The 11,950-nt window shown below is 39.9% G+C and overlaps 1 protein-coding gene across 1 annotated transcript; it reads left to right on the top strand.

The window, feature by feature from the left end:
* Positions 1-5,056: 5,056 nt before the first annotated feature.
* LOC135525071 (5-hydroxytryptamine receptor 3A-like) lies at positions 5,057-11,950 on the top strand. The gene is made up of 10 exons (XM_064952829.1): positions 5,057-5,155; positions 5,431-5,494; positions 6,001-6,170; positions 6,360-6,404; positions 6,696-6,802; positions 9,630-9,799; positions 10,103-10,275; positions 10,512-10,722; positions 10,899-11,102; positions 11,413-11,950. The coding sequence occupies exons 1-10, from the start codon at positions 5,126-5,128 to the stop codon at positions 11,709-11,711; spliced, it is 1,473 nt and encodes a 490-aa protein (XP_064808901.1). The 5' UTR covers positions 5,057-5,125; the 3' UTR covers positions 11,712-11,950.

The following is an 11,950-nucleotide window of genomic DNA, read 5'->3' as shown; positions in this document are numbered from 1 at the left end:
TTAGCCTTTTCTTAACAACACTGTCATCTCAGATTTTCAAAATATGCTTTTGAACCATAGAAATTGACTAATTTGTGTAAGAGTATGCAAAGCTAGCATAGCATTTGAGTAGCATTTAGCACGCAACATTTTCACAAAAACCAGATAACCAAATAAATAAAATCATTTTCCTTTGAAGAGCTTCGGATGTTTTCAATGAGGATCAACATACCAAATGCGCAGTTTTTCCTGAAAGCGTCTGTGTGTAGGAGAAATCGTTCCGTTTTCTACATTGCGTCTGGCTACCGAAACGAACCGAAAATTCAGTCACCTACAACGTAAAACTTTTTCCGGATTAACTACATAATAGCCGAAACATGGCAAACGTTGTTTGGAATCAATCCTCAAGGTGTTTTTTCACATATCTCTTCATTGATATGCAGAATTTCCTCTCTGTATCGCATGGAAAAATACTGGCAGGTGACTTTTGCGCACCAATTTCGGCGCATTAGCGGACACCTGGTAAATGTGGTCTCTTATGGTCAATCTTCCAATGATCTGCCCACAAATACGTCACAATGCTGCAGACACCTTGGGGAAACGACAGAAAGGGTTGACTCACTCCTCTCGCATTCACAGCCATATAAGGAGACAATGGAAAACAGAGCCTCAAAAATCCTTGTCATTTCCTGGATGCCATCTCATCTTGGTTTTGCCTGAAGCTCACGTTCTAGGGCACGCACAGAGAATATCTTGGTATTTCTGGACACGTCAGAGTGTTTTCTTTCGAATGGTATCAATTATATGCATAGTCGAGCATCTTTTTGTGACAAAATATCTTGTTTAAAACGGGAACGTTTTTCATCCAAAAATGAAATAGCCCCCATAGATGTAAGAGTTTAAACTAGGACCGAAAATGTAGGTAAAACAAATTAATTGTCTGTACCTTGCGGGTTTAAGGGAGAAAGGAGGGCATATATCTTTTCAGACAGATAAGAATATTCTTTGATGCTCCATTAGTGGAGGAGAAAATGTATTTTAGACAGATTGGAATGTTTGCTTCATGAGGGGAGTAGGAGACAATCTCCAGACCTGAAGACACTGTGCTATTGTGTGGTTCGGAGAGAGTGTGAGAAACTGATGACGTCATTTTTATCTTCTCTCTCTTAAATGTAGTGTTCTTTGTATTTTAGGCAAGTACTCTCTTGAATTAAACGCTGTTACCTGACTTTTAAGACTGGTCTCGATCTATTTCATGCAAAAATGATAAACTTACAACTTATTATGAAATAGATAGAGTGTGAATTTGGTTTTGGCTACAAAACATATAGGAATTTAGAATTCCTCTAACACAGACACATCTCAACATCAACTGTTCAGAGGAGACTGCGTGAATCAGGGATTCATGGTCGAATTGCTGCAAACAAACCATTACTAAATGACACCTTTTAGAAGAAGAGACTTTCTTGGGACAAGAAACATGAGCAATGCACATTCGACCGGTGGAAATCTGTCCTTTGTCTGATGAGTCCAAATTTGAAGATATTAGTTCCAACCGCAGTATCTTTGTGAGACGCAGAGTAGGTGAACGGATGATCTCCGCATGTGTGGTTCCCACCGTGAAGCATGATGGTATAGGGGTGCGTTGTTGGTGACACTGTCAGTGATTTATTTAGAATTCAATGCACACTTAACCAGCATGGCTACCACAGCATTCTGCAGTGATATGCAATCCCATCTGGTTTGCACTTAGTGGGACTATCATTTGTTTTCAAAAGGACAATGACCCTACACACCTTCAGGCTGTGTAAGGGCTATTTGACCTATAAGGAGAGTGATGGAGTGCCTCATCAGATGTCCTGGCCTTCACAATCACCCAACCTAATTTAGACGTTTTGGGATGAGTTGGATCGCAGCGTGAAGGAAAAGAAGCCAACAAGTGCTCAGCATATGTGGGAACTCCTTTAAGACTGTTGGAAAAGCTATCCTCATGAAGCTGGTTGAAAGAGTACCAAGAGTGCACAAAGCTGTCATCAAGGGAAAGGGTGGCTACTTTGAATAATTCATTTGTTTCAAACTTTTTTCATTCCCACATGATTCAATATGTGTTATGTCATAGTTTTGATGTCTTCTCTAATATTCTACAATGTAGAAAATAGTAAAAAATAAAGAAAACCCCTTGAAAGAGTAGGTATGTCAAAACTTTTGACTGGTTCTGTATGTTTTTGGTCAATAATATCAACGGCTGCACTGAAATCTAACAGTACAGTTCCCTCCATATCTACAGTGGTACTGAAGATCTCCTCCCTGTCTACAGTGGTACTGTAGATCTCCTCCCTGTTTACAGTGGTACTGTAGATCTCCTCAATGTCTACAGTGGTACTGAAGATCTCCTCCTGTCTACAGTGGTACTGAAGATCTCCAACCCTGTCTACAGTGGTACTGTAGATCTCCTCAATGTCTACAGTGGTACTGAAGATCTCCTCCCTGTCTACAGTGGTACTGAAGTTCTCCTCCCTGTCTACAGTGGTACTGTAGATCTCCTCCCTGTCTACAGTGGTACTGTAGATCTCCTCCCTGTCTATAGTGGTACTGTAGATCTCCTCAATGTCTACAGTGTTACTGTAGATCTCCTCAATGTCTTCAGTTGTACTGTAGATCTCCTCAATGTCTACAGTGGTACTGTAGATCTCCTCAATGTCTACAGTGGTACTGTAGATATCCTCCCTGTCTACAGTGGTACTGTAGATCTCCTCCTGTCTAAAGTGGTACTGTAGATCTCCTCAATGTCTACAGTGGTACTGTAGATCTCCTCAATGTCTACAGTGGTACTGTAGATCTCCTCAATGTCTACAGTGGTACTGTAGATCTCCTCAATGTCTACAGTGGTACTGAAGATCTCCTCAATGTCTATAGTGGTACTGTATATCTCCTCCCTGTCTATAGTGGTACTGCAGTTTAACTCATTTGCATAAAAGTAACCTGTTGAAAATGATTTTTCATTTGTTCTTTCTGGTTTGTTTTATGGTACATAGTTTTGTTCAGTATAAACAGAAAGGTGTTCATCTGTCAATGTTTTTTAAATAAAAATGTCCCTCTAAAAATATCTTATTACAAGTGTGAATTATGACTTTTAGGGAACTTGAATGTTATTATATTACTGAGAAAGATCCATGTTGACATATAGGTGCGTAGCCTGCAGCATGAGCTGAATGGTGAGGTTTTACCAACTTGAAACAATATAGTATATTATGTTGCATGATGCAAGTTTTGTCATTTTTGGAGGTTGCCAATGTCCCGTATGAACAACCCTGACCTTATTGACAGCGGAGTAAAGAACCTTGGGGGTATATGTACTACATATGACTTTTTATATTTTTGCCAACTTTCACTTTTACTTAAATACATTCCTAAAGAAAATAATGTGCTTTTTACTTCATACATTTTCCCTGACACCCAAAAGTACATTTTGACAGGAAAATGGTCCAATTCACACACTTATCAAGAAAACATCCCTGGTCATCCCTACTGCCTCTGATCTGGCGGACTCACTAAACACAAATGCTTAATTTGTCATTTGGTCTGAGTGTTGGAGTGTACGCCTGGCTATCCGTAAATAAATAAAAACACAAAGATTCTGCCGTCTGGTTTGCTTAATATGAGGAATATGAAATGATTCATCCTTTTACATTTTAGCAATTCCATGTACGTTTGATAAGTAAGTATATTTAAAAACAAATACTTTATAACTTTTTACTCAAGTCATTTTTTACTCGGTGACCACATTTTACTTGAGTCATATTCTATAAAGGAATCTTTACTTTTACTCAGTATGACAAATGAGTACTTTTTCCAACACTGCTTATTGATGAGGTACCATTGATACTAAAGCATTTAATCCTATGTGTGTGCTCTTCTTACCCTTGTCTTTCCTACCATCTCTGTTTTATTGGGTGGCAGGGTAGCCTAGTGGTTAGAGTGTTGGATTAGCTACCAGAAGGTTATAAGTCCAAACCCCGAGCTGACAAGGTACAAATCTGTATCTGAACAGGCATTTAATGCCTAGGCCATCATTGAAAATAAGAATTTGTTCTTAACTGACTTGCCTAGTTAAATAAATAACAAATTCTTTATCTGTCATTATTCATTTCTCTCTTCATCTCCCCTCTTCCTTTGCTCTCCATGCCTCTCTCTTTCCTTCTCTCTCCATCCATCTTTCCTTAGGTCATGAACTAATTCCAGGGCTCATATTATCACCCATCTATAATTAAATTTTCAGCCTCTATATTGTATCAGACACGAGATAGAGAATAAACATTACCATACAATTCATAACACAAGTTATATAACAAATTATTTGGGTGGGAGAGCTGAATGGGGGGACATTGTGTTCCTTTGTGTGCTGAGGTGAACCCCCAGCTCATTTCCATAGCCCAGTACATGTATTGTCTGCAGAGCTGTGGTACACTATCGTCCGATGCCCACTGGTTGCACTTGTTGCGTAGGTTGGTACACCACAGCTCTGAGGTGAAATGTCCACTAGGTACAGATCTAGGATCAGCTTCCCCCCCCCCAATCATAACCTTAACCATTAGTGTGGAAAATAATACACTGACCCAGGATCAGCTTCTATGGGCAACTTCACCATCCACCACAGCCATTTACTGTGGCTCACGCCTGTTTTGTATCCAATCACCTGCAGGTAAAGTAGCTCTGTACCACAAGAGTTCACCTGCTCTACTGACCACCTCATTTGCACCAAGTTTTATGGATCTCACTCATGGTCTTCTCTGTTGCTAGGAGTATTTCTACAACACTTTAGTTTGATTATACAATCAAGAATATCATTGAATCCTCGTGTCACTTCTAACGTATCAGAGATCTTTGTTGCAGGAGAACTGTGTTCAAACTTGAAAACAGTCTGGAGCTGTAAGATTTTCTGTGGATTCTCCAACAGCAAGTTATGATATGACATGACATTACATCAACATAAGTGTTTAACTATGCAAATTAGTCTGTATATATTCAACTTGTTCCAGCTGGGGAAGAGATGCCAACGCTATGTGAGTGAGGTAACAAAGCTTTGCTCTGAACAGTTCTTCAGCCAAAGGATCGAAACGGTCAAGAACTTGTAGCTTGCTGCTTGATGGCAGCCAAGGATTTTTCCAAAATGGAGGTAAATATCTTTCATTCTAATGCCTTTCGTTACAATTGGGGGTTTTACGTTACTTAAGTTGTGGGTCTGTGTGTTGTGCTTCAATGCATTACTGTAAATGGTCAAAACATTTGTTAGGTGTCTTTTGAGGTAAATTAAGTTGTGAATTCATTAAGTAATTCATGGTGTTATACACATTGTGTTAATTATCAAACATACACTAAACAATGGACCGTATCTCTAAAATACAGTATGACCTTTGAACCTAACAGTGATTTTTTAAATGACTATTTCAGTCTCAACGATGGTGGGTCAGATCCCACCAGGTTCTGTTCATCATCTGCTGCATCATGGTACAGGGTAGGTACAGCTTGGACAAGGGGAAAGAAAAAGTCAAGTCAACTCATTTAAATCATCTTTAAGTATTATATTTGATTAATAGTTTGTTTTCATTTATTCTTTCGTTTTATGTTCACTTTTTGATATTACTTGGGGTATCTGATACCTAAACGATCAAGTTCATAACATAATGTATTTGTGGGTTTGCAGTCAATTAATTTCACTATCATATGAAAAAGTAGCAAGGTCTTCATTTCTAAGAAGATTCTAACAATGATATCTACAATACGCAAGAACCCCAAAATTAAAGACTTTTCACTGAAGATGATCAGATATTTGACCTCATTTACCAGATTCTCATACCCAGAACAACATACAGTAGAGAGTGAATACATTTTCATCCTGGTCCCCCGTGGGAATTGAACCTACAACTCTGACATTGCAAGTGCCATGTTGTACTGACTGAGGAACACAGGGCCATAACAAAACCACAATTTAAAGCAGCATGGTTACCATTGTTTCCCCAGCGCCATGCCTGAGATGTAAGATAGTGGTGAACTGCACCAACCCCAACACCATATCCCTTCTGGCCGCCCTGGAGAACGTCATGAAGCTGTACTCCATACGACCTGTCATGAACCTCTCAACCCCCACCAACATCAGCATGTACTTCACTCTCTACGGCATCCTGGGTGTGGTAAGGAGTAGTAGGACAGCATGGTATCCCTTTCAACTAGTTCACCTGAGGAGACATACCATTAAATCCATCAATGTATTTGACATGTGCTATATAGTTCTGAATGTTCCTCCACATCCTGTTTCGTAGACTTATGTAAAATGTGGCTTTATTGCCTTTACTTTGTAGGAAAACTAATTATATTTTCAGGAAGAAAAAGCACAACTGTTGAACACCTACATTTGGCTGGTGAAGGTAAACTTATTATTTTATGATTTTTGCAAATATATGTACACTGTGTATGAGAGTCATTTTTGCACTTTGATTTCTGATTCTCCTACAGAACGTTACTTCACATTACTTCATATTTGTTAGGACGCACAACATCCATTTACCAATATGTACTGAATAGCAATAGTGATATATAATTATGTTAACATTAAAATAAAAAATGTATCTTTGAATGTTACACAATCCGAAATATTGAATTGTAATTTCGAATGCTGCTTACAAACATATTGCATTGTTGCTAATGTGTTGTTTTAGGAATGGGAGAATGAATTTTTCAGCTGGGACCCAGTCCAATGCGGCTCTGCCAATATTTCTCTCCCCAGGGAAAGGTTCTGGTCACCAGATGTGGTAATCAATGAATTGTGAGTTAAACATCTCTATAGTCTATATACATACGATACACTTGTTTTTTTTATGAAACATTGACTTTGGTCTTACTGATATTAGCCCATAGAAACACATTGAGTAACAGATTAATACATGGAAAAATACATAGTCAAAAAATGTAATAAAATTTAGTTTGCTTTAAAGTGTCTGTCGTATTTAAGAACTATCAGGAAATCTGTACTTTTTCCTCCCACTATTAAACTCTTTTTTTGGGGCACTAAAACTCCTTATATATCTATATATAAATGCAACATGCAACAAATTCAATGATTTTACAGTTCATATGAGGAAATCAGTAAATCAAATAAATTCATTAGGCCCTAATCTATGGATTTCACATGATTGGCTGTTGATTACAGATACATAAAAAAACTTTTTTTTTTTAAAGTACATTTAAAAACTGGGCCTCACAATGGATCTCAGGATGTCGTTGCGGTACTTTTGTGCATTCAAATTGACAATTGATCAAATTAAATTGTGTTCGTTGTCTGTAGCTTATGCCTGCGCATACCATAACCCCACCGTCACCATGGGGAACTCTGTTCACAATGTTGGCATCAGGAAACCACTAGCCCTCACAACTTCATACACTGCGCTTGTGTGGCCGGATGTACTGCCAAATTCTCTAAAATGACGTTGCAGGCAGCTTATGGTAGAGAAATGAACACAGGACATTCCTGCAGTCAGCATGCCAATTGCATGCTCCCTCAAAACTTGATACATCTGTGGCACTGTTTGTGTGACATAACTGCACATTTTAGAGTGGCCTTTTATTGTCCCTGTGTTATAATCATGCTCTTTAAACAGCTTCTTGATATTCCACACCTGTCAGGTGGAGGGATTACCTTGTCAAAGGATAAAGGCTCACTTACAGGGATGTAAACGAATTTCCGAGGTTAGGAATGAAGTTGGGAGATCGGCGGTAACTACTTCAAACGAGTCTCATGAATTTATGGTCGTAGAGCAAAATGGAGATCACCATCGTATTTGTGACAGTCATATTAGTTTATTTGGGCTCTACAGACGTTTTCGAGAGAAGACAGATTTTCGGGATGTCGAATGCACTGACAAACACAACTATAACTCAGCCACCTTCCACCGCAGATGCGGAAGGCCGTCATTGGCAGATGTGGTGGATTGAGACACAGGCCATAGAAATCTCCAGCTTAAAAAGATTTTGATAGGGATGTTGTATTATGCTAATTAGAATTCGGCGAGGGTGAAGACATCTTAAAAACTTCTTAGGGCTGCAATCGCGTTAACGGGATCGATATGACAACAGCCAGTGAAAGTACAGGGCGCCAAATTCAAAACAACAGAATTCTCATAATTAAAATTCCTCAAACTTACATGTGTTTTATAGTGTTTTAAAGGTAATCTTGTTGTTAATTCCACCACAGTGTCCGATTTCAAATATGCTTTACAGCGAAAGCACCACAAACGATTATGTTAGGTTACCACCAAGCCAAAGAAAAAAAAAATCCAGCCAAAGAGAGGAGTCACAAAAAGCACAAATAGAGATAAAATGAATCACTAACCTTTGATGATCTTCATCAGATGACACTCATAGGACTTCATGTTACACAATACATGTATGTTTTGTTTGATAAAGTTCATATTTATATAAAAAAATCTGAGTTTACATTGGCGCGTTACGTTCACTAGTTCCCAAAAACATCCGGTGATATTGCAGAGAGCCACATCATTTTACAGAAATACTCATTATAAATGTCGATGAAAATTCAAGTGCAAGACATGGAAATATAGATATACCTCTCCTTAATGCAACCACTGTGTCAGATTTCAAAAAAACTTTACGGAAAAAGCAAACCATGCAATAATCTGAGACAGCGCTCAGAAAACAAATACAATTTTCCGCCATGTTGGAGTCAACAGAAATCAGAAATTACATTATAAATATTCCCTTGCCTTTGATGATCTTCATCAGAATGCACTCCCAGGAATCACAGTTCCACAATAAATGCTTGATTTGTTCGATAATGTCCATTATTTATGTCCAAGTAGCTACTTGTTAGCGCGTTAGGTACACATATCCACACGCTCGTGCAGGTCAGACATAACTTCGGACAAAAACTTCAAAAAGTTATATTACAGGTCTTAGAAACATTTCAAACTAAGTATACAATCAATCTTTAGGATGTTTTTATCATAAATCTTCAAAAAAGTTCCAAAGAATTCCTTTGTGTGTAGAGGAGCCATGGAATGCAGGTCGATATCTTGTGAAATGAGCATTACCAGGAAATGGCTCTCTGCCAGTAACCTGACTCATTCCCCTCTCATTCAGCCCCACAACACAGTAGAAGCCTCATTCAAGTTTCTAAAGACGGTTGACATCTAGTGGAAGCCTTGGGAAGTGCAACTGCATCCATATCCCACTGTGAATTCAATAGGGCCTGGGTTGAAAAACTACAAACCTCAGATTTCCCACTTCCTGTTTGGATTTCTTCTCAGGTTTTTGCCTGTCATATGAGTTCTCTTATACTCACAGACATCATTCAAACAGTTTTAGAAACTTCAGAGTGTTTTTATCCAATACTACTAATAATATGCATATATTAGCAACTGGGAATGAGGAGCAGGCCATTTTCTCTGGGCACCTCTGGGCGCCTTTCATCCAAGCTACTCAATACTGCCCCTGCAGCCATAAGAAGTTTTAACAAACACTTTAATTCTGTCCCTTTTTATTGCACAAGTGACTGATTCAGTTTAGAAATTTAAAACACATCAGTTATATCATGCCCATGGTTTGAAATTGTCCCCCTATTTCACCCTGTTTTACAGTATGGATGAAAACAGAGCTCCCATCGTCCCTTATGTGTACATTAAGCACACTGGTATAGTGCGAGACGCCAACCCTGTCAGAGTGGTTAGCTCCTGTAACCTGGAGATCTACACCTTCCCCTTTGACGTCCAGAACTGCACCTTCACCTTCAGATCCTACATCCACCACGGTAAGACGTCAATGCAACCATGCTTAAGGACTTACTTGAACATAAGGGTCAGATGCCAAACCCATCGCTCCTTCTCTCCCCAAAAAATTCCTGACTCTCTCTTGTGATCTGAAATGATAGATGTGAAACAGGGTGGCCTATCGAGTCCATTGAAGTTTTTGATAAATTACTCGGTGTCAACCAAGGGATCTGTTTGGTGTTAGGCCCAAGTTTTACCATCCCCTCAGTACAGATCATGTTCTGCTTCCATATAGGTTCAGCCCATTCATCCCAGGATGTCCCATTCCTTTATCTCCCCTGCAGTGTCGGACATAAGGATTATTTTAGGGAAGAAGGTGGAGGACATCCTGAAACGCTCCATTAGCGTGTTGTCCACCGAAGGGGAGTGGGAGCTGATGGACATCAAATCCAGCAAGTTCAAGTTATCAACATTCAATCAGGGAGAAAGCAACCCCTATGATGAGCTTTGCTTCTATGTAAGAACCCAAAGAACTGCAATTTCTCAGACGCCAGTGATTTAGCTCTACTAGCACTGAACGTTGAGTTCTCTATATTTCTAGCATTACTTTTGTTTCAGAGAGTACTTCCTGTTTCACACATAGGATGCTAACCCAGATAATTATGGATTTGTCTCGTCTGACATGGGAATCGACTGCACCAAGCCATATCACCCTTGAAGGTTTTCATTCCCCATTGTGTCTCTGAACTGTAGATTGTCCTGAGGCGCAGAGCAACCCTCTACGTGGTGAACCTCCTGATCCCCAGCTGCTTCCTCATCACTGTGGATCTCTTCAGCTTCCTGCTGCCACCCCAAAACGTGGACCGCTCCTCCTTCAAGATGACCCTTATTTTGGGCTACTCAGTCTTCCTGCTCATCGTGAATGACCTTCTGCCCGTTACAGGAAGCACCATTCCACTGATAAGTGAGTATGAAAACATGTGTACTGGAAACACCATATTTGTCATAAGTCATAAATGTAGAGGTTTACTTTGTGTTATGGAATAGCTGGTTAGGGTCAAGTATCATTTTGAAGTCCATTTCCTTTGTCCTCCTAAGAGTGACTCAATATTTTCCTCTCTTCACCTCCTGCACATGCAGATGTGTTCTTCGCCATCTGCTTGGCTCTGATGGTGGCCAGCTTGCTGGAGACTATTCTCATCACCAACCTCCTGGTCGGCTCCAGTAACTTCCACCCAGTGCCTGGATGGGTCCGAGTGCTCGTCCTGCGCTTCATGGGCACCCTCGTCTGGCTGCCTCAGAAATCCAGAGAGGACAAGATCATCCTCAATCCAGTTGCAAGAGGTACCCTGTCTGATCCTCCAGGGATTTACAATACACAGACTTTCATTCAGTTACAGACTTTCATTCAGTTAGCAGATCCTTGTCTTGTTCAACCCTAAATGACTTAAATGTAAATGTAAATGTAAATGCAATATAGTGAAAGCCTTCAATCACAAGCCTGAACAGTAACATAAATGAGGGTATCACTATGATACATTTTTCCAGACACTTGACTAGTCTAATGTCCAACCTTAGACAACCAATCATTTCTGTCTTTAGGGGGTATATTCATAATTTCTCCATTCTCCCTTCCTTCCCTCTTGTCTCTAAGAAACAGACGTGAAAGTCTGCCCTCTAGTGACGGTGGAGAGACAGGTTCAAACAGGAGAACCAGGTAAGATGTGGGCAGAGGCAGGCGATCCAGCCCTGGCGGAGCTGAGGAATCTGGGCAATGAGCTCCAGTCCATCCGCCTCCAGGTGGCCCAGCATGTGGACGGGAACCAGATCTCCCAGGACTGGATGCAGGTGGGCTACATCATAGACCGGCTGCTGTTTGGCGTCTACTGCATCTTCGTCACATTCAGCTTCATCGTCATCCTCAGCATCTGGAGTAATTCGTACAACCAGTGATCTACTGGTTAAAAAAATAGGTGTTTAAACGCCATTCGCTGTGAATAAAGAAATGCTCCCTATATTTTCTTACCATTTTTCCATGATAAGTGGCTAAATGTTTGTGTAAAATACAAAATGTGAGGAAATAGTGCTTACCCTCCACTACAGCACCGTGTACAAGACTTAGGAGTCTCCCATGTTGTCAACTGCTGTTTAGATTTAAAAACAATAACCTTAACATTACCATAACTTCAACG

Source organism: Oncorhynchus masou, chromosome 31 (genome assembly GCF_036934945.1).
Source record: "Oncorhynchus masou masou isolate Uvic2021 chromosome 31, UVic_Omas_1.1, whole genome shotgun sequence".
Taxonomy (NCBI): domain Eukaryota; kingdom Metazoa; phylum Chordata; class Actinopteri; order Salmoniformes; family Salmonidae; genus Oncorhynchus; species Oncorhynchus masou.
This window is presented reverse-complemented; position numbering and strand designations above follow the sequence as displayed.

Coding starts and splice junctions, on each gene's coding strand:
- LOC135525071 (XM_064952829.1), top strand. CDS start 5,126: ATGGCAGCCAAGGATTTTTCCAAAATGGAG. Junction 6,171..6,359: donor TCTACGGCATCCTGGGTGTG/GTAAGGAGTAGT, acceptor TTATATTTTCAG/GAAGAAAAAGCACAACTGTT. Junction 6,803..9,629: donor GATGTGGTAATCAATGAATT/GTGAGTTAAACA, acceptor CCTGTTTTACAG/TATGGATGAAAACAGAGCTC.